General features: G+C 51.6%; 2 protein-coding genes across 2 annotated transcripts; one reads left to right on the top strand and one right to left on the bottom strand.

The window, feature by feature from the left end:
* Positions 1–334: 334 nt before the first annotated feature.
* Positions 335–14,516, bottom strand: NRL (neural retina leucine zipper). Its single transcript, XM_042252945.1, has 6 exons — positions 14,098–14,516; positions 13,154–13,907; positions 8,113–8,310; positions 2,670–3,077; positions 1,615–1,745; positions 335–541 (listed from the first exon to the last, which is right to left on the bottom strand). Exons 4-6 carry the CDS (start codon positions 3,048–3,050, stop codon positions 523–525), a joined length of 531 nt encoding a protein of 176 aa, XP_042108879.1. The 5' UTR covers positions 3,051–3,077; positions 8,113–8,310; positions 13,154–13,907; positions 14,098–14,516; the 3' UTR covers positions 335–522.
* Positions 14,517–14,801: 285 nt separating this feature from the next.
* PCK2 (phosphoenolpyruvate carboxykinase 2, mitochondrial) lies at positions 14,802–23,063 on the top strand. The gene is made up of 10 exons (XM_015096868.3): positions 14,802–14,926; positions 16,951–17,196; positions 17,831–18,015; positions 18,102–18,305; positions 18,652–18,839; positions 19,152–19,314; positions 19,581–19,799; positions 21,654–21,791; positions 22,084–22,179; positions 22,417–23,063. The coding sequence occupies exons 1-10, from the start codon at positions 14,898–14,900 to the stop codon at positions 22,869–22,871; spliced, it is 1,923 nt and encodes a 640-aa protein (XP_014952354.1). The 5' UTR covers positions 14,802–14,897; the 3' UTR covers positions 22,872–23,063.
* Positions 23,064–23,817: the final 754 nt, after the last annotated feature.

The following is a 23,817-nucleotide window of genomic DNA, read 5'->3' as shown; positions in this document are numbered from 1 at the left end:
ACCATGGCAACTATGAGCCATCAGGATAGCCCCAGGCAGGCCTGGCTGGGTCACTACTGTTCTTGGGCTTCTATGCAGTGGAGGTGGGAGCGGGAGGTTCCATCTGGCCCAATCCCCCCCCACCCCCATTTCAATTGGGCCTTAGAACTGTGATGCTCCACTCAGGCCTGGTGGGGGCTATCCAATCTCTTTCCCCACACCACACTTTGTATCTCTCTCTCTCATTCTCTCTCTCTCTCTCACACACACATATGCACACACACACTTACATAGGCCTGGAGCAAGGACATAGAATAAACACTTCTTAAATTGCAAGAACATCTAGCCAATAGCATACGGTTGTGCCTAGACTTCAAGTTTAATTCACAAAAGCTGCATTCTTTCAGCTCCTTGACAGGCTGGGGACAGTCTCACCTCAGCCCTCGGAGAGGCGAAAGGGAGCAGGGGCAACCTATGCAGGTCTGGAGGCCAAGGCAGCATGGAGGGAGCAACCCAGAACCAGTGCACGGTCTCATCCAGGGCCTAGGCTGCAGTCAGGAAGCTGGAACAGGGCAGGAAGTCCCTTTATGAGGCTGAGTTGAGGGATTCTCGGGGAGACCCCTGGGGCTTCCATGCTACGGAAAGGCCAGAACTGGAAAGGTGTCAGAAGTCATCCAATCAAGTGAGCATTAGATGAGGTCATCAAAACCCAGGGAGCCAGTGATTTGCTCAAGGTGCCAGAGGTATCCTGTGGCAGAGCTGAGACTAGCACCCAGGTTTTCAGACTCCTGCTCAGGGTCCTCTCCCAGCCCACACCTACCACCCCTGGAGCTCCTCTGATCTTTGCTGCTCTAGACCTTGGAGGCCATGGGGTTAGCTAGGACAAAAGCCTCTTGAATCAAGTTTCTGGTCTGTCTTGATAATGGGAATTGAAATCTTGAAAATGCACTTGTCCTAAAATGGGGAGGTTACAAGCCCTGGAATGAAAACATAGCCTCATGGCTAATTACCACCTTACTGCACTACAGGTTGAAAGCCTTGAATTAAAATCTAAACTGATCTGGGAGCAGCAGGACTCCCTCACCTCCCATTCACTGTACGTCATCCACACCTCCTTGCGGCCCGCCCCCTACACAATGCCTGGCACTGACCTCCGCAGATTTCAGTGACCCGGTCCTATAGAGTGGGGCAGAAAGTGAAGGGTTTCTGCGCACGTCCTGCGTGAGGGAAGGGGACCCCTCTCCCAGGAAATGACCAGTATCTAACCTCAGAGCATGCCTTGAGGGTCCAGGAAGTTTGGGGATACTTGTGTGGTCATCCAAAGGAGCGTCTGGCACCAGAAGGCGTTCAGTAGCCATCTAGTGAATGGCACAGGCGCCTCCGGGGTGGTGCACACCGCCTGTCCACCTACTCCACCACTCGGTGGCCAGCGGCTCAGAGGAAGAGGTGGGCGTGGCCTCTGGCCCCAGGCCGCTTGGGGCCAGCAGTTCACAGCGAGCCTTGTAGAGGTCGCGTTCCCTAGCCAGGCGGGCCACTTCGGCCCGCAGCGCGTCCAGCTGGGTGGCCAGGCGGGCGCGCTCCGCCTCCAGCCCCCGCCGCTGTTGCAGTCGCTTGGAGCGACAGGCCTGCGCGTACCCGCGGTTCTTCAGCGTGCGGCGCCTCTGCTTCAGCCGCAGCGCCTCGTCGCGTCCGCAGCCCCGCAGCTGTCGGTTTAGCTCCCGCACAGACATTGACACCAGCGCCGCGTCGGAAAACCGCTCCGCCAGCTGCAGAGAGAACCGGCGGGTCGCGGGTGAGCACAGGCTCCCGCCTGGCTCCAAGCTCCAGTGGCCCCACCCACCTGGCCCCGCCCCCGGCTCCCAACTTTACCTGAACATGCGCCTTCCCTGAATCTATCCTGCAGCCTAGATCCTGTTCCAGGTCCCAACACGCTCTCCACTGCCCTCCACCATCAGCAAGGGTCTTCGACCCCTTTGGGTGGTCCTCGCGTTTCCCACCCACCTTCGGGCAAGCCAATCGCGCGCCCGAACCCCACACCGCCTTTGCCTTTGCGCGGTCTTGAGCGGGGCTCCTGGCCTATGTGTGTCCCAGGGCAGACAAACCCTGTCCCTCCAACACGCCTCGCTCCCCTGTCCTCCAACACACCTCGCTCCTCAACCCTGTGACCCTCAAAGGATTTGGATTATGTCTTAATGCCCTCAACGCCCCCATCTGTCTATGATTAATAGGATGAGTCGCAATCCTTCCTGAGAAGACTGGGGGCTGGGGAAGCACGAAGTCTTAAAAAGGCCAACTTTATTCTGGTTCCTACCGTTTCAACACCACTCCATTCCACGCACAACCGTTTCCCGGTTTCCACAAACTCAGTATCTATATACCTGCCCGTAATCAATCATTCCTGATGCCCTTTAACTCTCAACTCTCCCCTTTCAGTTGGTCCTCTTCTAACCTTGTCTTCTCCCTCTTCCTCCTGGTTAAGCCCACTCATTTCTCCCTATTGGGGGGTGGGGGTGGGGGGCACAGAACAATGGTTTTCTTTATCTGATATCTTCTAAAGGTACTTCCCTTCTCCTGTCCTTTGTTCCTTTCCCAAACTGGTAAGCCTCTCCAGGGACTCTCCTTCCTCTCTGGGCTGGCCTCCCTTCTCACCCTGCCCCCCCCCACCCCCAGCCCTCTCACTGACCACTCACCTGGGCATGCTGGGCTCCTGTCTCCTCTGGACTCCCTGGGTAGTAGGCATGGGGCCCTTCAACAGGGACTGGGCTCTGACCCTGCAGCAGCTCCACAGCCTCCTCAGGACTTAGCCCCAGTGCCTCCCCAGCCCCCAGCTGCTGCTGCAGGGTGGCCAGCCAGTACAGCTCCTCCAGGCCTGGCCGGGTGCCCTCGGTGGCCCCCACCATGCCTGGCTCACTGAAGGTGGGTGAAGGAGGCACTGAGCTGTAGGGTGTGGAGCCCAGCGAGGCTGTCGAGGGGCCAGATCGCCCCTCTGAGGGTTCCCGCTTTACCTCAAACTTCATCAAGTCAAAGTCATTGACATATTCCATGGCCAGGGGACTGGGAGGCAGTGCCATTCTGGGGCTGGATTAGGAGGGGTGCACCTGCAAAGAAGAGGACAGGTTCGGAGCACCTGGAGACTTCCTGCCAGTCTCCTCCCCCAAAGCCCAAGTGCCATGGAGACAGAATTCTGGAAAGCTGGGGTGATGGCAGTCTGTTCCCTGCATAGTCGCCTCCAGGCTGAGATACAACTTCTTAGGTGGCAGGGGCTCCTGACCAGGGGCCAAGCTGCTTAAAGCCTGAATGAGAAAGGGGATAGCACGGCCTCCAGCCTGCTGGTGCCTCTGGGATCTATGAAAAACAAGAAGAATATGGCAGCACTCCCAACTCTAGTGCTGGGACATGCTGAACGTCTCTGTCATCTCAAGAGGCATCATTTCATTTCCAAGCAATTAAAAAAATGTTGCTTAATTAACTGTGACAGAGAATGTGTATATTTTAGGGCAATGGCAAGGCACATATGCTGTGGATTTTAATATAGCTGGATCACATGCTGTAATACCTCTCTCAGAACACCCAGGCCAACACCTTGCACGTAGAAGACCCTCAGTGCACATTCATTCTATGGATTAATCAACGAGCAAGAGACTCTTCAAGGAAAAAAGGTCCCAGAATCAATTCTAAAAAGATCAGGACAGAGTGGTAACCATCTTTCCTCAAGGCCAATCTCTCCAAGGAAAACCAACCGAGATTAGTTTTCCTCCTTCCATCCAGGACCTAAGACATGTGAACTTGAACAGGTCACCTTCCCCTTCTGACCCCAGTTTCCCCTTCTGTTCAAGGAAGGTAGTTAGACTTTAACAATTCTCAAAGAGTGTTCTGCAAAACATGAAGTCTGAGAAATAGCCAAGGAGGGGGTCTATGCTCAGATCATTTTGAGAAATGCTACCTCCAATCCTCACCTCTTGCAGGTTCACAGAGCACAAGCAACATAGTCATCTGAGAAGTCCTTCAGTAAGCCATCTGCTCAACTTCAACAGAGTTGAACCCCAAACTTGTGTCACCCAGGAACCCTCCTCTCTGTTGTCAACCACAGAGCATGTGCCCGCTTGAGGCATCTCTGGCTAGGTGACCTTGGAGAGACTTCCCAGCCTGGAAGTCCCAAACTTGAGCCCAACTCCCAGTTCTAACAGCCCCAGGAGGGACAAGGCAGGGACTTCCCTGTAGCTCAAACAATAAAGAATCTGCCTGCAATGCAGGCGACCAGGATTCAATCCCTGGGTCAGGAAGATCCTCTGGAGAAGAGAATGGCAATCCACTCCAGTATTCTTGCCTGGAGAATTCTATGGACAGAATAGCCATGGGGTTGCAGTGTCGGACACGACTGAGCAACTGACACACACACTTAGCCCCAGGGTTTAGAGTTTGGCTCCATCTCCATGCCTCAAACCTAGGTAGCTGCTTTCCAACCACATCTCAGGCCCCCAGGTTCTGCCCAGAGAGGCAGGAGGAAGGACAAGGCCTCTCTCTTTTCCTGTCCCAGGTGTTGCCATATCTAGTGAGCTCCTCACCCTTGAAGGGTAGAGGGGATGGGAACAAAAACACACTTGAAGGAACTGATCTTTGACAGAGAGAAGGTGAGACAGAGAGAGGGGTCCAGACAGAGTTGGATGAAAAGATAAGTGAGGAGGGCTGTTTTTCTTTCTGACGTGATAGCAGTGAGGGACCTAAAGCCAGTTGAGGTGGGAGTAGAGCAGGGGGCAGAAATGTGAAGATTCCTGAAAACAGAAAACAAAAAGCCCTACGAAAAGCCGATAGCAGGTGTTGGAGGAGGGGGCTCTAAGTGAGAGGCCTGGCACCCAGGGAGGCCTCAGACATACTCACTTTAGGAGTGGCAGAGATGATTGGTCAAATGTCAGAGCCAGGCAGGCACAGCTTCCCCAGAGAATGGAGGCCCCATTGAGCAGGGCCTGGCACCTCTGTGCCCACTGGGCACTCTTAAAGGGCCAGCTCTCTTAGGTCATCCATGGTTCTCAGGCCTCCAGCCAATGAGGTGAGGGGATCATTTGCATATCTCATTGACCTGGGAGGTTGCAGGAAATGAGAGGACAAGTCTGCCTGGTCTCAAAGAAGGGAAGGGGGCATCTTCCCCAGCAAAGCATATCACAGATGGTCCTATTCACCGTTCCCCATTCCCCAGTACAGAGTGCCAGGTTGGCCCCCATCGGCACCCTCATGTTGACATAACCCTCAGCCCTTGGTGACTGAAAGCCTGGGACTGGAAAAGAGGGCCAGACAAGCTTCCAGCACCCTTAGCCTCCAAGGCTCCGCCATGCCTTGTGAGTGTTTTAGGGGAGTGCGAATTCTCCCAAGCCCATTCTCACCTGGCCTGTTGAATATGTTTCCTGTTTTCAGGAATCCTTACATTTCTGCTGCCTATCTCATTCCCACCTCATGCCCCTCACAGTTATGGCATCAGAAAGATAAACAACCCTCCAGGACCTGCCTAATCTATTCTCAGCCTCTCTCTTTGCTGTGGACCCCGCCCCAGGATGGGCAGCTTGGGAGCAGGAGCAGAGGGGAAATGAGGAACCCTGCTCCTTCTTTCCTTCCAGGCCACCTCGGGACACTGAAATCCAATCACCACCAATCCATCCAAGGCACTTTTGAAACTGCCCTCATTTGCCCTCTGCTTCCCCTCACCTTTTCCTTGTGTGTGTCTCTGAACCTCTCTCTTCCTCTCTCACTCCTCCTGGTTCCCAGATGGCTGGGGGGTGACCTACATTTTCAGCCTAATCCCCTAACACCTCTTAGAGCTATCATCCCCGAGTAGAAGTTGGAACAGGGATACTAGGTATTAGCCAAGGAGATGTTTAAACCTGTCTGAAGCTGTTTAAATAGAGTCTGTACTAGAATAGAACTCCAGGAGTTAAAGGCTATTCTCTACTTTCTAAGGACATCCAAACACTCCCGTGGGGTTAACAGGTCTTCTCTCCCCACCCAAAGAGACACCTGGGTGTCCATCAGCCCCAAGGATCATCAATTATAAAAATTAACTGGGCCCAGCCTTTGGAGTTAGGTGAAGAGCTGATGGATTCAGATGATCTAAGACAGCGGTTCTCAGACTGGGGCCCCCAGATCAGCAGCACCATCTGGGAACTTGTTAAAAAATGCAAGTTCTCTGGAATCACCTCAAACTTACTAAATCAGACACTTTGGGGATGGGACCCCAAAACTCTGTGTTTTTATAAGTCCTCCAGGTCATTTTGATGAACACTAAAGTAGAACCCCTGGTCTACAGAATACCTGTAGTCAACTCAGCTTTCTTTGGGGCCTGTGTGTATGTGTGTGGGTGGGTGGGTGGGTGGGTGGGGGTGGTCTCTCCTGTCTCTCTGCTGCTGCTGCTGCTAAGTCGCTACGCATATATAAAAACACCTCCATCAAAGGACACCTGTCTTTCCACACTCGGCCTCCATTTTATGGAGCAGAAGCCGTTGCCATCATTCAAGTGGTGTGATGGCCTGGATCTAGTGTTATTTTTACAAAAAACAAACAAACAAAACCCAAGGCCTGGGAACAAGGCCACAAAATGGGAACAGGAACCATGGAGACTAGATACTCCATACATGTGCCCATGGAATGTGGTTCTAAGGTAAATCCACAGGAAAGAGGCCTCAGAATTTCCCTGGTGAAGAAGAAATAGCAAGTGTTGACTGCAGCCCCTTTCACAGGCCTGGTCTGGTCTAGCCAGACACTTGCCCCCCAGCAGCTGTCAGGTCTGCACTGATCCTCTTGTTTACTGGAGCGCTCAGAGGAGAGGTGGGAGGGCTAAGCCTCTAACGGGCTAAAGGAGTCAGACTAAACAAGCTCAGGCAAGTTGAGCCGCTCAGGGCTCAGACCAGGCGCCACTGACCAGGGAAAGGAGTCTGGGGGGTGAGGGCTGGGCCAGGGGAAAGGACTAAGGGCACAGAAAGAAGAACCTGCAGTAGCCAGTGAGGACCCACAAGGTGCTTCATGGGCTTTCTTGGCAGGAGGGGGACCCATGCTGAGACTGTCTGGCTCAAGGACAAGCAGGGACAGGGAAATGGAGATGAGAAAGATGAAACCAGGTGGACTCTGAGAAGGACAAAACAGAGGAAGGGAGGCAGGAAGACTTAGCTAAGGAGGCAGTAAGTATAGACTTGGGCGAGAGAACAGAACAAGTCGGGGGCTCCCCAGCAATCTGGATTGAAGGAGACAGAGGAACATGGGCACAAAGCAGAGATGGGCCTTCGAAGGGCCATGAGGAATTAAAAGAGAGAAGAAAGTTTTCAAGAGGGGATCAAGAGGGAGTAAGAGGTGATGGGAACAAGGGGCTAGAAGAGTAAAAGTGGCAAAAGAAGGGAGAGAGGAAGGTAAGACTGGCAACCAAGAACTAGAAACAAATACATAAATACATAACAGGCAAATAGATGACCAGGCCACAGAAAAAGAGCAGTGGACATAGGAACTACAGGTAAAAGGATACAGACAGAGGGATGCCAGACCATGCGGAGGGAGGCCAGGCAGGCAAAGGTCCTGGAGAAGAGCGGTAGGGAGCAAAGAGGAAGGAGAGGAAGGGAGACAGAGCTGTGATCTGGGGTTCCCTTCCCATCTCCTCTGTCCTGCGCCCCCATTTTTGCAGTCCTGTACAACCTGTACAATCTAGATCATCAGTAATGGATCCAAATCCTCAGACCTCTTCTTGGTTTACCTCTCGTACATTCATTCATTTGACAAATATTGATTAAACACCTACTCTGCACCAAACAATGTGCTGAGCACTAGGGACACTCAGTAAATCAGACCATCTCCAGCCCCATCTTTGTGGAGCTTACAGCCTGATGAATCAGGGAAATGTGAATTTATTGCCCTTGGGCCCAGGTAGGAATAGCCCCTGCCCTGGGCCCTGTGTTTTGGAAGGCTTCTCTCTGGCCCTCTTCTGGCTATGTACCTTGCAGTGAGGAGTCCAGGCCTCCCCTGCCCATACCCCAAGCACCTTCCAGACTATACTCCACATACTTAGGAATTCTCTGTGCAAAGGGCCCCAAGCCCATTTCTAGGGCCCACATGGACCTCTTTCCTGGGTTTGCCCTCCCAAGGGTAGATCACACTACTCACATACACATTCCTAGACCCAGGGGGTGGCCAAGGAGTGGCTGTTGGCAGGAGACTGTGGACAGAATTGGGCTGTGTAGACAGGAAGGTCCACATGATGCAAAGGAGTCCCCTTGTGGTAGAAGATGGTGTCAGAGGTGGGAAAAGAAGTGGATCCAAAGAGATGCCTTCCCCCACGACACCACATTCTGCTGTGGAATCCTGAGAATTCCAAACAAAATCCAAATTTGAATTCAAATTCGAACCAAATTCCAGACCATTGTGTGTGCATTTGTCAAGGTAGAAGAATAGAATATATTTTGTTTAATAGTTGTTAGCTTGTTTAAGTCATACATTTCAAATGCTTAGAGCCTTTAGTTAGGGATGGGCCTACGTAAAAATAATTCATTATATGAAGATGGGTACTGTGCAAGAGAAGGGCAGGGGCCTATGAAACTTTATTTCATGGGAACCTAATCTAATGTGGGGGCAGGGGAGGCAGTGGCATTACAGCAACAACTAGCTTAAGGAAGTCACATTAAACTGAGACTAGTCAGGGGAGTAAAAAGGGACTGTGTCTGGAGGGGTGGAGAAGATGGGGATTCCAAGTCACAGGAATAATCTATGCAAGGGCTCTGGGCAGGGAAGAGGTAGATACATTCATGAAATTGAAAAAAAAAAAAAATGCATGAAACTGAAAAACAAAACCACTGTAGCCAAAAAGTGAAGTGGGAAGAATGGAGATAGGTGAGGGTGGGGCTGGATCATGCAGAGACTTGTAGGCCAAGTTTAGGTCATGGACTTTAAAAAGAACGTGCTGAGTCGCTTCAGTTGTGTCCAACTCTTTGCAACCCTATGAACTGTAGCTCACCAGGCTCCTCTGTTCATGGGATTCTCCAGGCGAGAATACTGTAGTGGGTTGCCATTTCCTCCTCCTAGGGATCTTCCCAACCCAGGGATCAAACTCACGTCTCCTGCGGCTCCTGCATTGCAGGTGGATTCTTTACCTCTGAGCCACTGGGGACGCCCTTAAAAACAATGAGAAGCTACTAAAGGATTTCCAGCAAGGATGTGGAATGACCAGGTAGTGTTTGAAAAGATCACTTCAGATCTACTGTGAAGGATGGCCAAAATGGAATCAAGAGTCAGATTAGGGAGTTAATGCAGTATCCAAGTTGAGTTGGGGGGATATCTTAAGCTGGAAAAAAAAAAAAAACAACTTGTGTACATGTGGTTTGATGGGAAGATTTTCAGAGTCTGTGAGGGAAGCAGCATTGGATAGAGAGAAGAGTTGAAGAGCATTATGGCTGAAACAGAGGCTTCAGCTGACCCTATAGGAGCTCTGGAGCTAGGATGAAACTTCAGAGTGCCCTCAATTGAGAGAAAGGGGCTGGGACTCTGGACCCCTGAACCAATCAGTCATTGGACACAGGCTGCCCCAGGAAAGAAGCATGCACATTTGGCAAGACAGCTCCCTTCAGCCATAGGTGGTACCCAGGGAAGTGCTCAGCTCTTCACTATCAGCACCCAACACTCAGCATCTGGGACAGGATCCTGAAGGATCTGGGCAGCATGCCACAGCACCCACCACGGGGGATCTGTGAGACATCCAAGAGGAGACCCAGAGGGCCCTGGGGAGCAGAAAATGCAGAGTAAGATAAGGCTGGTCACACCCTGCACCTGTTACTAAATGCAAGTTTGCATACCCCATGAAGCACAGTGAGGCCCAACCAAAATGTGGGAGTTTGGAGCAGAGAAAGGTTTGCTGCAGGGCCAAGCAAGGAGAAAGTGTGGCTCGTGCTCAGAAGCCCCAGTGGGTTTCTGGAAGAAGATTTTATAGACAAAATCTGGGGTAGGGGCTTTAGGGTGTGTGAATTTTTTCTTCTGACTGCTTGCTGGTGAGGTAACAGGGCTATGTTCCAGGGAACTTGTGCTCAACCTGAAAGTTACCATTCTCCACCTGGATGGACAAAAAGGAGATAATGAAGGACAGGGAAGCCTGCCTGCTGCAGTTTATGGGATCACAAAGAGTTGACATGTCTTAGCAACTGAATAACAACCTGGGTGGGGGCCTCAGTTGCTGCAGAAGAACTCAAAGATATTTTTATGTATATCCCTTGAGGTTGTTTGCTTGTGTTGTTGAGTTGACTATGCCAAAGCCTTTGACTGTGTGGATCACAACAAACTGTGGAAAATTCTTAAAGAGATGGGAATACCAGACCACCTGACCTGCCTCTTGAGAAATCTGTATGCAGCTCAGGAAGCAACAGTTAGAACTGTACATGGAACAACAGACTGGTTCCAAATTGGGAAAGAAGTACATCAAGGCTGTATATTGTCACCCTGCTTATTTAACTTATATGCAGAGTACATCATGAGAAACGCTGGGCTGGATGAAGCACAAGCTGGAATCAAGATTGCAGGGAGAAATATCAATAACCCCAGATATGCAGATGATACCACTCTTATGGCAGAAAGTGAAGAGGAACCAAAAAGCCTCTTGATGAAAGTGAAAGAGGAGAGTGAAAAAGTTGGCTTAAAACTCAACATTCAGAAAACTAAGATCATTGCATCTGGTTCCATCACTTCATGGCAAATAGATGGGGAAACAGTGGAAACAGTGACAGACTTTATTTTGGGGGGCTCCCAAGTCACTGCAGATGGTGACTGCAGCCATGAAATTAAAAGATGTTTACTCCTTGGAAGAAAAGTTATAACCAACCTAGACAGCATATTGGAAAGCAGAGACATTACTTTGCCAACAAAGGTCTGGCTAGTCAAAGCTATGGTTTTTCCAGTAGTCATGTATGGATGTGAAAGTTGGACTAAAGAATTGATGCTTTTGAACTGTGGTGTTGGAGAGTCTTTTGGACTTCAAGGAGATCTAGTCAGTCCATCCTAAAGGAAATCAGTCCTGAATATTCATTGGAAGGACTGATGCTGGAGCTGAAACTCCAATGCTTTGGCCACCTGATGCAAAGAACTGACTCATTTGAAAAGACCCTGATGCTGGGAAAGATTGAAGGCAAGAGAAGGGGATGACAGAGGATGATGGCATCACTGACTCAGTGGACATGAGTTTGAGTAAACTCCAGGAGTTGGTGATGGACAGGGAGGCCTGGAGTGCCACAGTCCATGGGGTCGCTAAGAGTCAGACACAACTGAACAACTGAACTGAACTAAACTGATATCCCTTGAGGAGGAATCAGGACCCTGCTTTATAGCCACACTATCCTTTCTGAACTGCTCCTCCTCTGTTTCTGCATTATCTCTCCTCCCTGATTAGTAACTGTTTGAATCTGCCCTTCAGTACTCAGGGAAGGTCTAGGAAGCTGAAGCCTTTTTCCTCCAAATAAGAAATGGGGGACACAAAAAGGATTTGTACCTGGGAGGGTCCCACAGGGTCCCATTCAGTTTCAATAAGTGCCATGATTCTAAAGTGGGGTTCTGGGCCACACTCCTAGTATCTACTGCAGAGGTTCTGTGAGACATCCATGGGGTGAACCAGAGGGCCCTGGGGAGCAGAAAATGCAGACCAAGCCAAGGCTTGCCCTGCCCCCTGGTGGTGTTCCTCTGACACTGGCCCATCTGGTGGGTCAGGCTAAAAGAAGGGCCTGGGATTATAGAGATACAAAAACAACTATAATAAAATACAATTAATTCAAAGATATAGGTATGCACACAGTATAGAGCTAACACAGCATATAGGAGAGAAGACAGCAAGTAAGGAGCAGGAGGTGATACCACTGGATAAACAGAAGCCAGATTATGAAAGACATCAGTTGTCATGTGGTAGGAAGCCTTCAGGAAATTTTAAGCCTAAGAATGCTATGATCTAATTTTTTTTTCCTTAATGATAAATCAGAGACAATATAGAATTGCAGGGGAAAAAAAAAAACTTGGTAATTAGAGTCAGAAAAACTTGGATTAAAAAAACAAAAAGAAAAACTTGGATTCAGATTCTATTTCTCCTGCTGATCAGCTGTGTGACTTTGAAAAAAATGGCTTAAACTCTAAGCCTCAGTGGCCACATCGATAAAACAGAGTTGCTGTGAAATGGAATGAGGCTGTGTATGTAAAAAACTTTCCAAATGGTTCAGCAGTGAAGAATCTGCCTGCCAGAGCGGGAGACCCGGGAGATGCAGGTTCCATCTCTGGGCCGGGAAGGTCCCCTGGAGGAGGAGATGGCAACCCACTCCAGTATTCTCGCCTGGGAAATCCCATGGACAGAGGAGCCTGGCGGGCTACAGTCCCTGGGGTCGCAGAGAGTCAGACACGACTGAGCACGCACACACACGCGTGTAAAACTGCTGGTTCAGAGCCTGGCACCTGGGAGCCATACAATAAACATTATCCTTCTCTCTTAATTTTCCAAAGTGAACTTACGGGCAAAGTTAGGAGAAGAAATTAAGTGGGAGGGAGAGGGAGTGGCATTTGGAGATGTGGGAGGCCAAGCAGGTGCTTGGAAGCTATTGTCTGAAGCCAAGTGAGACATAAACCTTGAACTACGGCAAAGGTCAAGTGGGCAGACACTGATTTGAGAGCTAATTGTGAAGTACAAATCCAAAGGTCCTGGTGTCTAATTGGCTGTGGAAGATAAGGAAGGAAGAGTCCAGACTGATTCAGGTTCCTCTGGGGCAGCTGGCTAGATAGTGGTTCCATTTGCTGATAGGGAACCATGAGAGCAGAAGAGATGATGACCTATTGATATCAAGCTAGGCTCCGTGGGGCTCCTAGGTGCTAAGACTTTCTGTGTCCCCCATTTCTTTGATTATAGGAAACAGCCCTCATTCAGCTTCCATGACCTTCCCTGTGTTCCAATAGATAGATTCAAGCAGTTGTTAACTAGGGAAGGGAAGAGACACAAGACCAGGGAGACACAGTTAAGGGCAACTATGGGGCAAGGTCCTGTTTCCCTAGCAACTGATATACATAATAATATCCTTGAGTTATTTTGCAAATTCTGAAAACTTTTCCAGGTGGGAGAAGTTATCAAATGATGGTATGCTATCCACAAGCATGTACAAGTTGGATCTGAAGGTTGATGATGCTGATTCCTACTTACCTCACCACCAAGCCATCAGAAGAACGTCCACAAATTGATTATGCTCTCTTCGAACAATTATTATAAAATTTCTCACTATGTTCTCCAAGTTGGGACACACAGTTTTAAGGGCATTAACCCACTGTAGCCTCCTTTGCCTGGCAAAGTAATAAAGTTAATTATTTTCTTCTTCACCCAAAACTCTGTCGCCAAGATTAGATCTGGCACCAGTGTACAGACAAGCTGGGCTTTCAGCATCACTTTGAAAGGTTGGTTGTGATGCCACCAGTGTGCACATCTTTAGGCCAGAGAGCAGACACAAAGAGGCAGTTGATTGCAGTGGAGTGGCTAAGACAGAGTTTGGATGTAGGGACTGGAAGAAATTGTCCCAAAAACATACACATGAGGTTAAGTCCAGGATGCAGCCTGGGTGGAAGAGATGAGGGTCAGTAGCAAGCCCAAGGCTGGAGACCAGCTCCCCTTTCTCAGCACAGAACTCTGAGAAATCAGAGAATCAGGATTGTTTCTGTTACAAATAGCAGAAATCCTCTTACAATTAGCTTGAGCAAGAGAAAACATTTATTGATTCCTAACCCTCGAATCAGGAATCTGTTGCTCTCTATCCCTCGGCCTGCTTCCTCTGGGCTGGCTTCCATCTCAGGCAGTTTCCTCCTTTGCAGGGCCAAGCCGACACCCAGCAGCATCAGGCTTAGGTTCTCCCAGCCCAGCAACCCCGGCAGGTAGGGAGCCCATTTTGAAAGCTGACCAAAAAAGCCTGAGAGAGAGAGACATCACCCCATTCCTGAATATTTCCACTGGCTATGGCCAGAGTAAAGAACACACAATTTGGCCAAGCTCAGAGCCCACCCCCAAGAGGCCTACAGGACCACACAGTTTGAGGAGGTGGTTCCCCAAAGAAACATCAGCGTGCTATTAACAGAAATAAGGAATGGATACTGGCTTACCATAGCCATGTTGAGTTTGAGGTGATATGGCATTTGAGATAATACCCAGGGCCTCAAGCTGAAGACAGATGTCTGGATGGAGACATAACTTGAGAAATTACCAGAGGACTTTATGGTTGGGGCAGATGCGTTCTTCAGGGGAATGTGGAGGGAATGATCAGTCCAGGGCCCCAAAGAAGAGATTCTGGGGTGGAGAGACATTACCACCATGGTAGGGCAGAGAAGAATCCTCATCTCCGGGAGAAGAAACAGGGCTTTGGGAGCTCCTGATATTAGAGTCCTGGACAACAGAAGAGCCTGGACTCAGAGTGCCCAAGCCCCGGGAGGAAAGGGAAAGGCAAAGCCCAGCCCCCGGCTTCTAAACCTCCAGCTTTCCGTGGGTTCCACCTCTGGCCTCGGCCCTAGTTCTTGGTTTGTTTGCCACCCAGTGCCTGCCAGTCGCTTTTTCCCAGGAGCAAGAGTCCTCAAAATTTCATCATGTGCAGGGGGCGAGGCGGACCGGTGGGGCGGGGCTTCGGGGCCGAGGAGAGGAACCAGTCCTCCAATGGGAGACAAGGGTTTGGGGGCTAGGATGCCGCTGGTGGGGCCGCGGCTGGGCGGACCCGCGCGCAGCCGGGGGCGGAGAGAGGGTCCCGCCGGCCCTGCTGGGTCCCGCCCCTGCGCCGGCCCGCCTCCTTTTTAAGCGCCTCCCGCCTAGCCTGAGCTCCCGCTCTCGGCGCCGCTCCCTCGTTCCCCGCCTTCCTTATCTCCCCGGCTCCGCTCGGTTCTCGCGGCCACCCCGCAGCCCCAGCGCAGGTGCCATGGCCGCTATGTATCGCCCCGGCCTGCGGTGAGTGACCCCCAGACCGGGGCCGACCCTCACTTTCCGCCGCGCTCGCCCCCTCAGGGCTGCCATACGCGTTATCCTGCTCGCCCCCCTCGGCCTGGTTTTGCATCCGAGAGGAGGAGACGGGCAGGTGGCGAGTGTGTCTGGATCTCGTCCTCTCGGCTCGTGCGTCACGCCGGAGATCGGGGCGGCCTCAGCCGCTCCGGGTGTCTCTGTTTCCGTCCCCTCCTCCCTCTCCCTGCTTTGCTGGTCCCTGACCACACCATCTGTATCTGCCACTCTCAGAACTTCCTTTCCCCCTCCTCGCTCTCCCTCGCGGGGCCCATTCTCCATATCCCCTCCTTTGCTTGGTACAGATGTAAGTGGTTCCACAGGTTGCAGTGAGGAGAAGTAGGGCCCTGGGGTCAAGGATGCACGAACCCCTGGGGACTGAGCTCAGAGCTCCCTAAAGAAGGTAGAAGGTAAACAGCCATTCCCCGGCCTCCCCCGGATGGGAACCTGGCCGGGAGCCCTGCACAGCTAGAGGCCTCTGGGGTCCCAAGAGGGAGGGAGGCATGGTAGAGGTAGAGACCAAGTTGCCTTCATTCTTACCTGGCTGACTTCATCCCCTGTCCAGGAAGAACCCCCAGGCCCTGCCTGTCTATCGTCACCACCTTTTCACAGCTTTCTGTCTTCCCTCTGTAGTCTCCCTTCTCAGCTTTGTCTCAGAGTCTGAGCCGACCCCTTGTCTCTCCCACAGCTGGTTCCACTAGGCTAGCCATTGTGAGTGGTCTCTGGAGCAGAGAAAAAGAAGGTCCCACTCCAGAGACTGGAGAAGAGCAGGGGGAGCTTCACAGGAGACTCCCGGAGGCAGCCTCCCCACAGAGAGAGGTTCTCCCCAAGGCTGAATGCCTTTAAAATTAATGCTTGGGGAAAACTCTCAGAGGCCGAACAGAACAGGTCCCAGGAGGCTTCCTCCTCTGCCCAGGCCACGCTAGGTCTCCACCCTGCCCCGCCCAGTGAAGCCACCCAGCTCCCAGGCCTGAGTGTCCTCTCTTCCCCAGGCTTCTTCACTGTGAGTCTGAGCACCCTGCAGTCTAATGCTCCACCCCACTGCCAAAGCTCTAGGCATTTGTTCTTTAGGAAAGAGAGCCAAGAGAGGGACAGGGTCATGCAGTGCTGGGCGTGTAGGGTACAGTTTCTGGTGGGCAAGGCCCTGGCATAGGGGGAGGGTAACTTCCCTCTCTTGGCCTTTGCTCTCTCTGCATCACTTCACCTTGGGTCCAGGCCAATCAGAGCAGACCCTACTTTTCCCTCTCCTAAGGGTGTGAAGGGACAGATTCCAGGGGCTCTGTTCTAAGAATTGGGGCATGCAGCCCAGCCAGTGATATTCCCTGACAGTCAGCCTTCCACACAGTTTGAAAATACCTACCTACTGGCAAAACTTTATGCAATCCTTGTTGGGCCGCTGGGCAGCCACAGATCCAATGCCTGAAACCCTGACATCCAATCACCCACTCTTTGTGCAAGGGCCCAAATCGAGAAAATTGGGACTTAACCATGTCACAGACCTGGTTCTCTGCTTGAAGCTTTCACAGTCTTACAGCATGCAAAACTATACTTGAGAATGAAAAGAACACCAGAAACATGAAGCTGTCACCTGGGCACAATTTATTGACATTTGGGCCACAGGACACCTGCTCATTTCCAGACATTGACCAGATGTAGTAAACCATGGGCATGAGCCAAGCCTACAATAACATCAGCATGTCTAAACATATACTTCCATATTGCCAGACATGTGCCCTTATGCTCATTTGGTGATACCTGTCCCTTGCTAATCAGGAGACACCTTCACTAAGCCTCATAAAGGCCACAAAATACACATGGCCTGAACCCATCTCCTTCACCTAGTCTGACCTCTTCGTGGTGCCTGTACCCAGATGGACTTTAGCTTGTCTTTAGAAGCCCAGCCCTCTGTACCCTTGACTTGCCCATCTTCCATGAGAACACCTGGCCCATTACCTCTCTTGTTTCTTCTCTTGCAGGCTTAGCTGGCACAGGCTGAGCCCCTGGGGTTGGTCGTCACGGTGTAGCATCCAGACGCTACGAGTCCTCAGCGGAGATCTGGGCCAACTGCCTGCTAAGGTTCAAGACTTTGTGGAGCACAGTGCCCGTCTGTGCCAACCAGAGAGCATCCACATCTGTGATGGGACCGAGGCAGAGAACACTGCCATGCTGGCCCTTCTGGAACAGCAGGGACTCATCCGAAAACTCCCGAAGTACAACAATTGGTAAGTCCTGAGCCCAGCAACCTGCAACATGGGGGCAGCTGCGTGGACCGAGGCCACTTTGGGTTTACCGAGACAAAATCCAATTTTAAATAGACCATGCCAATGGAATAAGCAGAATGGAGCTTTGAGGGAAACCATCAGAAATTATTGTGGTTGGTCTATACTTTTATGTTAAGTTGATACAAATAAAAGCCTTTACTTTTTTTTTTTTTACTTACAAATTCAGGGAGTTTCTGCCAGGGCAGAGGCCATTAGATGGCTGGGGGCCAAGGGAACTACCCCTTAGATTGGGACAAAATCTGGGGGAGAGAACTTCCCTGGTGGTCCAGTGGTTAAGAATCTGCCTTGCAAAGCAGAGGACGTGAGTTTGATCCCTGGTCCAGGAACTAAGATCCCACATGGTGCAGAGCAACTAAGCCCACACACTGCAATTACTGAGCCCATGTGCTTGGCATGCCGCAAACTAAGACCCAAAAATTAAAAAAAAAAAATCTGGGGGAAGAACTGAGATGCAAACGGATGGGAAAAAATAAGGCCAACAGAAGACCTGGAGACAAAGCTGGACATGAAAGAATGGGTCTGGGGTGAGGGCGGTCTGCTGGCCACTATCTTCTTGATATCCGCTCTCCCCCAGCTGGCTGGCCCGCACAGACCCCAAGGATGTGGCACGAGTAGAGAGCAAGACGGTGATTGTAACTGCTTCTCAACGGGACACGGTGCCCCTCCCGGCTGGTGGGGCCCGTGGGCAGCTGGGCAACTGGATGTCCCCAGCTGAGTTCCAGCAAGCTGTGGATGAGAGGTTTCCAGGCTGCATGCAGGGTAATCAGGGCAGGGACACAGAGGCAGGGGCACTGAAGGTATCAACAGGTTGGAACCCTTCATCCAGGTGGCATTTTCCTCCGTAGGCCGAACCATGTACGTGCTTCCGTTCAGCATGGGTCCCGTAGGCTCCCCACTGTCCCGCATCGGAGTGCAGCTCACAGACTCTGCCTACGTGGTGGCAAGCATGCGGATTATGACCCGGCTGGGGACGCCTGTGCTTCAGGCCCTGGGAGATGGCGACTTTGTCAAGTGTCTTCACTCTGTGGGCCAACCCTTTACTGGGCAAGGTGAGCACCTGCTCTGCCCAGGGGAGGACACAGAGGCCCGCTTGTACTCAGAGGGAACCCCACAGCCTAGCCATCCTGATTAGTGAGATAGTGAAGTCCCATGTTCTAGAGCAGGAGTGGGCTGGGAGTGAGTCTGTGTTGACAAAGTCGTTTGCACAAGATTGAGAAGAATTATCCAAGAATAGGGGCACGGGAGCTGACAGGTGTCATGAGGTAGGAGGTTTTAGCCACCCATTGACACCACCACTGCTCCCAGTGTCTTTCCTGCCAACCCCAATCCCTCCAGCCCCTGACACCCTGATGCCTGATGCCCCTGCCAGCACCCCCATGAATCCATTGTCCCCAGGGGAGCCGGTGTGCCAGTGGCCATGCAATCCAGAGAAAACCCTGATTGGCCACGTGCCCGACCAGCGGGAGATCATCTCCTTCGGCAGCGGCTATGGTGGCAACTCCCTGCTGGGCAAGAAGTGCTTTGCCCTTCGCATCGCCTCTCGGCTGGCCCGGGATGAGGGCTGGCTGGCGGAGCACATGCTGGTGAGGGCCTGGTGAGGGTCTGAGGGGGGCAGGCCAGGGTTGGGGCCTGACCAGTCAGCCTCAGCCTCGCCTCTCCACTGCCAGACTGAAGGCCAAGGACTCAGCCCAAATGCCCGAAGCTTTGGCCTGAGGCTGCTGACTGTTGGGGGGCTTCCCCTTGCTGCCACCCCAGGCCCCATGGCCAGGCGGTGTACCCAATTAGTGAATAAACCTTGTTCCTCCCTGTCGACCCCTAGCTGTCCTTCCCAAGCAGACAATTCCTGACCTCTGTCTGGTGCTCTCTTCCTTGTCCTCTCTCTCCCCAACTCGCAGATCCTGGGTATCACCAATCCTGCGGGGAAGAAGCGCTATGTGGCAGCCGCCTTCCCCAGTGCTTGTGGCAAGACAAACCTGGCCATGATGCGGCCGGCACTGCCAGGCTGGAAAGTGGAGTGTGTGGGGGATGACATTGCCTGGATGAGGTTTGACAGTGATGGTGAGAGGCCCTCAGATCATACTCTGGGTTCTGGTTCGACGTTCCCCTCACTGCTCAGGATGAACTTTGTCAGTGAGAACCTCTTCCTGAACAACCGCCCCACCCCCCTGCCTCCTGGCAGCCCCCTACCCTGGAGATGCAGAGCCTTTCCCCTCAGATCTAGGGTCTAGCTCAGGGCAGGGAGGAGCTGAGCAAGACCTTCCAAGACTGAGCCTCTCAACTTTTCCTGGTTAGTCCTTCCTTTTTTTCACTTCTCCTCCCAACAGGTCGACTCCGGGCCATCAACCCTGAGAATGGCTTCTTTGGGGTGGCCCCTGGCACCTCTGCCACCACCAATCCCAATGCTATGGCCACAATCCAGAGTAACACCATTTTCACCAATGTGGCTGAGACCAGCGATGGCGGCGTGTACTGGGAGGGCATCGATCAGCCTCTTCCACCTGGCGTCACCGTGACCTCCTGGCTAGGCAAACCCTGGAAACCTGGTATGAGGAGTTAGTCAGACCCGGGGCTCAGTACCTTGTTGATGTAAAGGAACCTGCAGCCACCTCCCAGGACCTCTGGGAGGCCCAGGGATTTATGAATGTTCTGTTTCCTAACCCTAAGCAAGATCTCAAGTCACATCCCAGCTCCACCAAGTATTGGCTCTGTGGCCTGACTGAGTTGCTAAAACCTCCTGAGCTTCAGGGTCCCCAGCACTTGAATGGGGGTAGTTATTACAGTACCTAGCTCATAAGGTGTTGGAGGATTAAATTTAAGAATGCATGTAAAAGGTTCAACATAGTGCCAAATACATAGTAAATTCTCAATTAATATAAGCTGAATGTTTTTAAAGGGGATGGGCTGTCTTGGAAATTTTTACAGAAAGAATGGGACTCAAAGCACAATCCATAAAGTTGGACCCATTAGGAAGGAGGAAGCCTGCCCCTCCCCTCCCCTGGGTCCCCACCGCCACCCCGCTAAAATAACCATTGGCTAAAGGTCAGTATTGTTAACTTTCCCCTGCTCTTCCAACATATTCACCCCGGTCCTTTCAAACGAAGTTAGACCAGCTCTTTAGCCTCTCCTGGAAGCTAGTTTCTCAACCATGTCATTACTCTCCAGTGCCCTGCCGCCCTCCCCTTCCCCCAGTCCTGCACTCTGGACCTTCAGCTTTTAGTGGCCTTTGGCATTTAGACAGCCGAGATCTAGGGTTGGGAGCAAAGAAGAGCTTAGCAGGGGAGGGTGGCCTGTGGTCACTGAAGCCTACATTCAAGTTTTCCAGGCTGGCTTAGCAGTCACCCTCTTCATCTAATCATCCTTCATTTTCTCTAACACCATCATTAAGCCCTCCTCAGCCTCCCCACCCAACTTCGAAATCCAAGAAACTTTCATGTTTCCCCACAGGCTAGTTGCCCAACCCTTTCATCATCTCTGGATTCAGGGGTATTACTAGGGCGTGTTGTACCAGCTTCAGTTCTCAGAATAATACCCTGAGCTAGGTCCTGAACTGAGGATGAAAGTGCCAGAGAGAAGCGTAAGGGATGGTTCTTATATGAGAGTGGAGGCAGGAGCCGGGGCTGGAGCAGGGCAGGGTACACTGGCTCTGTGACTCCCTTGCCCCCCAGGTCTGAGCAGCAACTTCTAGCAGAGAAAGTACTGTGCCCATTCAGGGCCCCCATGATGGGGCTTTATACATATGCCACTGACTCGGTCCCATCTCCTCTCCAGGCATCTGAAGGGGCCTAAAATGACCTCAGGTTACAACTGTCCAGGTTACGTCCTCAACTGAGTTCTTCAAGCCCTGTCACTCCAGCAGGGTCTAAGCAGACTCAGGGAAATTACCAAAATACTGCCTACTTTAAAATTAGTTCCTGTTTGCATTTTGATAACTCAGGAAATTCTGTCTTCCACCATTTGCTGATGGAAAGTCAGTTATCTGAAATACTGACCTGACAGTCTCAGTTTTTGCTTTAGGTTTAAGTGTTTATTTAAATAATAATCTCATAAAATAAGAGTTTCTGGGGCAAAATTTCTATTATAACTCTATGACAGTATTTAACCCCATTCCCTTGGGCACTGGGCCAAGTTCTGTAACTTAGTATAAACATTAATATCCTGCTAAACCCCAGTTCCTCTCCCATTCTTTTCTCCCGTAACTCAGTTGGCAGCACCATCATGGATAAATAACTGGATCTTCAGGGGAGATGTTCTGGCTCCCTTCTCCCTACTAACCTCCAACTCAAGGTTGCAGGGAGCTGATGAGGCAAAAAGAAATTGTGCAAGAGTGCCTGCAAAGGTATGTGTGTTGGGAGTGGACATGCCCTTGGAAGTGATAGTATTTGTATTTGCTCTGCCAGGTGACAAGGAGCCCTGTGCGCATCCCAACTCTCGCTTTTGTGCCCCGGCTGGCCAGTGCCCCATCATAGACCCCGCCTGGGAGGCCCCAGAGGGAGTCCCCATTGACGCCATCATCTTTGGAGGCCGTAGACCCAAAGGTAAACATCATGCAGGCTCCGTGCCTTCTGGGTTAAGAGTCAGGCTCTCTATCAGGACACACCTCCCTCTTGTACTTAAAGCTCAGAGGGCCTCAACCTGGATTGCTAACTACAGCTGTCTGCCTGTAGAGCGCCCCCCTACCTGGAGAATCAAGGTGGAGGGGGGGCGGCATAGGGTTTGAAAATCCACAGTGGAGGTCCTAGGAGAGAGTAGGAGTCGAGATCACCAGAAGGGATAGAGTGATGGTGCAAAGATAAGGGCTGCCTTTGACCATGTGCCCTGGTGTCCCAGGAGTCCCCCTTGTATATGAGGCCTTCAACTGGCGCCATGGGGTGTTTGTGGGCAGTGCCATGCGCTCCGAGGCCACTGCAGCGGCTGAACACAAAGGTGAGTGCCCTCCCTGCTTCACTCCTGTGCCCACCTTGCCTCTTCTCTCCCTCCATGAGCCAGGCCTTCCTCCTGCCCACCCCTTCCCAGGTGTATCTTTTCCCTACTCCCTTCCCCTAGCCCTGCCTTAAGGATATTCCAGTACCACCAATATTTCAAAGCTTCCTCCAGCTGGAGGCAGAATACTCTTCTCCAGTAAGAAAGGAGATTCCTTACCCATCCTGCTCCCCTCCCCAGGGAAGGTCATCATGCATGACCCATTTGCCATGCGGCCATTTTTCGGCTACAACTTTGGGCGCTACCTTGAACACTGGCTGAGCATGGAGGGGCGCAAGGGGGTCCGGCTGCCCCGCATCTTCCATGTCAACTGGTTCCGGCGCGACGAGGCAGGCCGCTTCCTGTGGCCAGGCTTTGGAGAGAATGCCCGGGTGCTAGACTGGATCTGCCGACGGCTCGACGGGGAGGACAGTGCCCGGGAGACACCCATCGGGCTGGTGCCTAAGGAAGGCGCCTTGGATCTCAGCAGCCTGGGAGCCATAGACACCACCCAGCTGTTCTCCCTTCCCAAGGACTTTTGGCAACAGGAGGTTCATGACATTCGGAGCTATCTGACAGAGCAGGTCAACCAGGATCTGCCCAAGGAAGTGCTGGCTGAGCTGGAGGCCCTGGAGGGACGTGTGCGCAGAATGTGATCTGAGCCTTCAGCTAGCAAGGGGGCACAGCACCCCCCTACCCCCACCTTCAACTCCCCTGGAATAAGCAAGCCACCAGGCTTGCAGAAACTATGAGCAACTTAACAACACTCGCATCCTCTGGGTGCTGTGAGATCAAGCCCCAGAGCTTTCCCCACATGCTGCCTAACAATGAGATGCTCATTTATATAACATTTGTGCTGTTTTCATTTCCTGCCTCAGGCTTCCCTTTAACACTAATTTCACAATCTTCTTCCAAGCAGCTGGTGTCCCAGTGCAGCCTGCCCTGGCATGGCCCAGTGGTATAAGGATCTCTCTCACAGGCAGCTCAACCACCGAGCCAGATAAGTAGAAACTGCTGGGAGAAGACAGTATCTACTGGTGTCCTGAGGAATTAAAAAGGAGGGACCTCTGTGAGCAGCTCAGAATAGCCTCCAGGCCTAAAATTCCTAATCTCCCATCAGAGAAGCAGAAGCCTCTATGACCCCACTCCAGTGACGCGGCTCCACTGTCAGTTCTCAGGCCTGTTTTTCCTCCTGCATTACCCTGAAGTTTGACTCACAAAGTATTCATGAGAGCTGATTCAATACTGAGGCAGCTAACGCTTCCATAGTACCTTCTGTGTGACAGGCACTGTTCAGGAGTGACGGCTGAGAGTAACTTCACCCGTGATCTGGATCTGCCTGAGTGAATGTATAAACTGAGATGGGTACGATGGAAGTTTGTACCCACAAAATGAGGATAAATATTCACAAAATAACTGAAAATTCCTCAGAAGAAAACCTTCAGGAGGAGGAAACAACAAATGTTTTTTATAGAAAACAGCCAATAACCAGTTATAATGTATAAAGAGCAAAAAGGAATCTAAAGTCAGAGTGGATTACATGCTAAAACACAGCAGTGGAGTCCATGGCACTAAAATAGATTTTAAACTGCACTAACAGAT

Source organism: Ovis aries, chromosome 7, assembly GCF_016772045.2.
Source record: "Ovis aries strain OAR_USU_Benz2616 breed Rambouillet chromosome 7, ARS-UI_Ramb_v3.0, whole genome shotgun sequence".
NCBI classification, from domain to species: domain Eukaryota; kingdom Metazoa; phylum Chordata; class Mammalia; order Artiodactyla; family Bovidae; genus Ovis; species Ovis aries.
The sequence above is the reverse complement of the archived record's forward strand: the minus strand, read 5'-3'. Positions and strand labels throughout refer to the sequence as shown.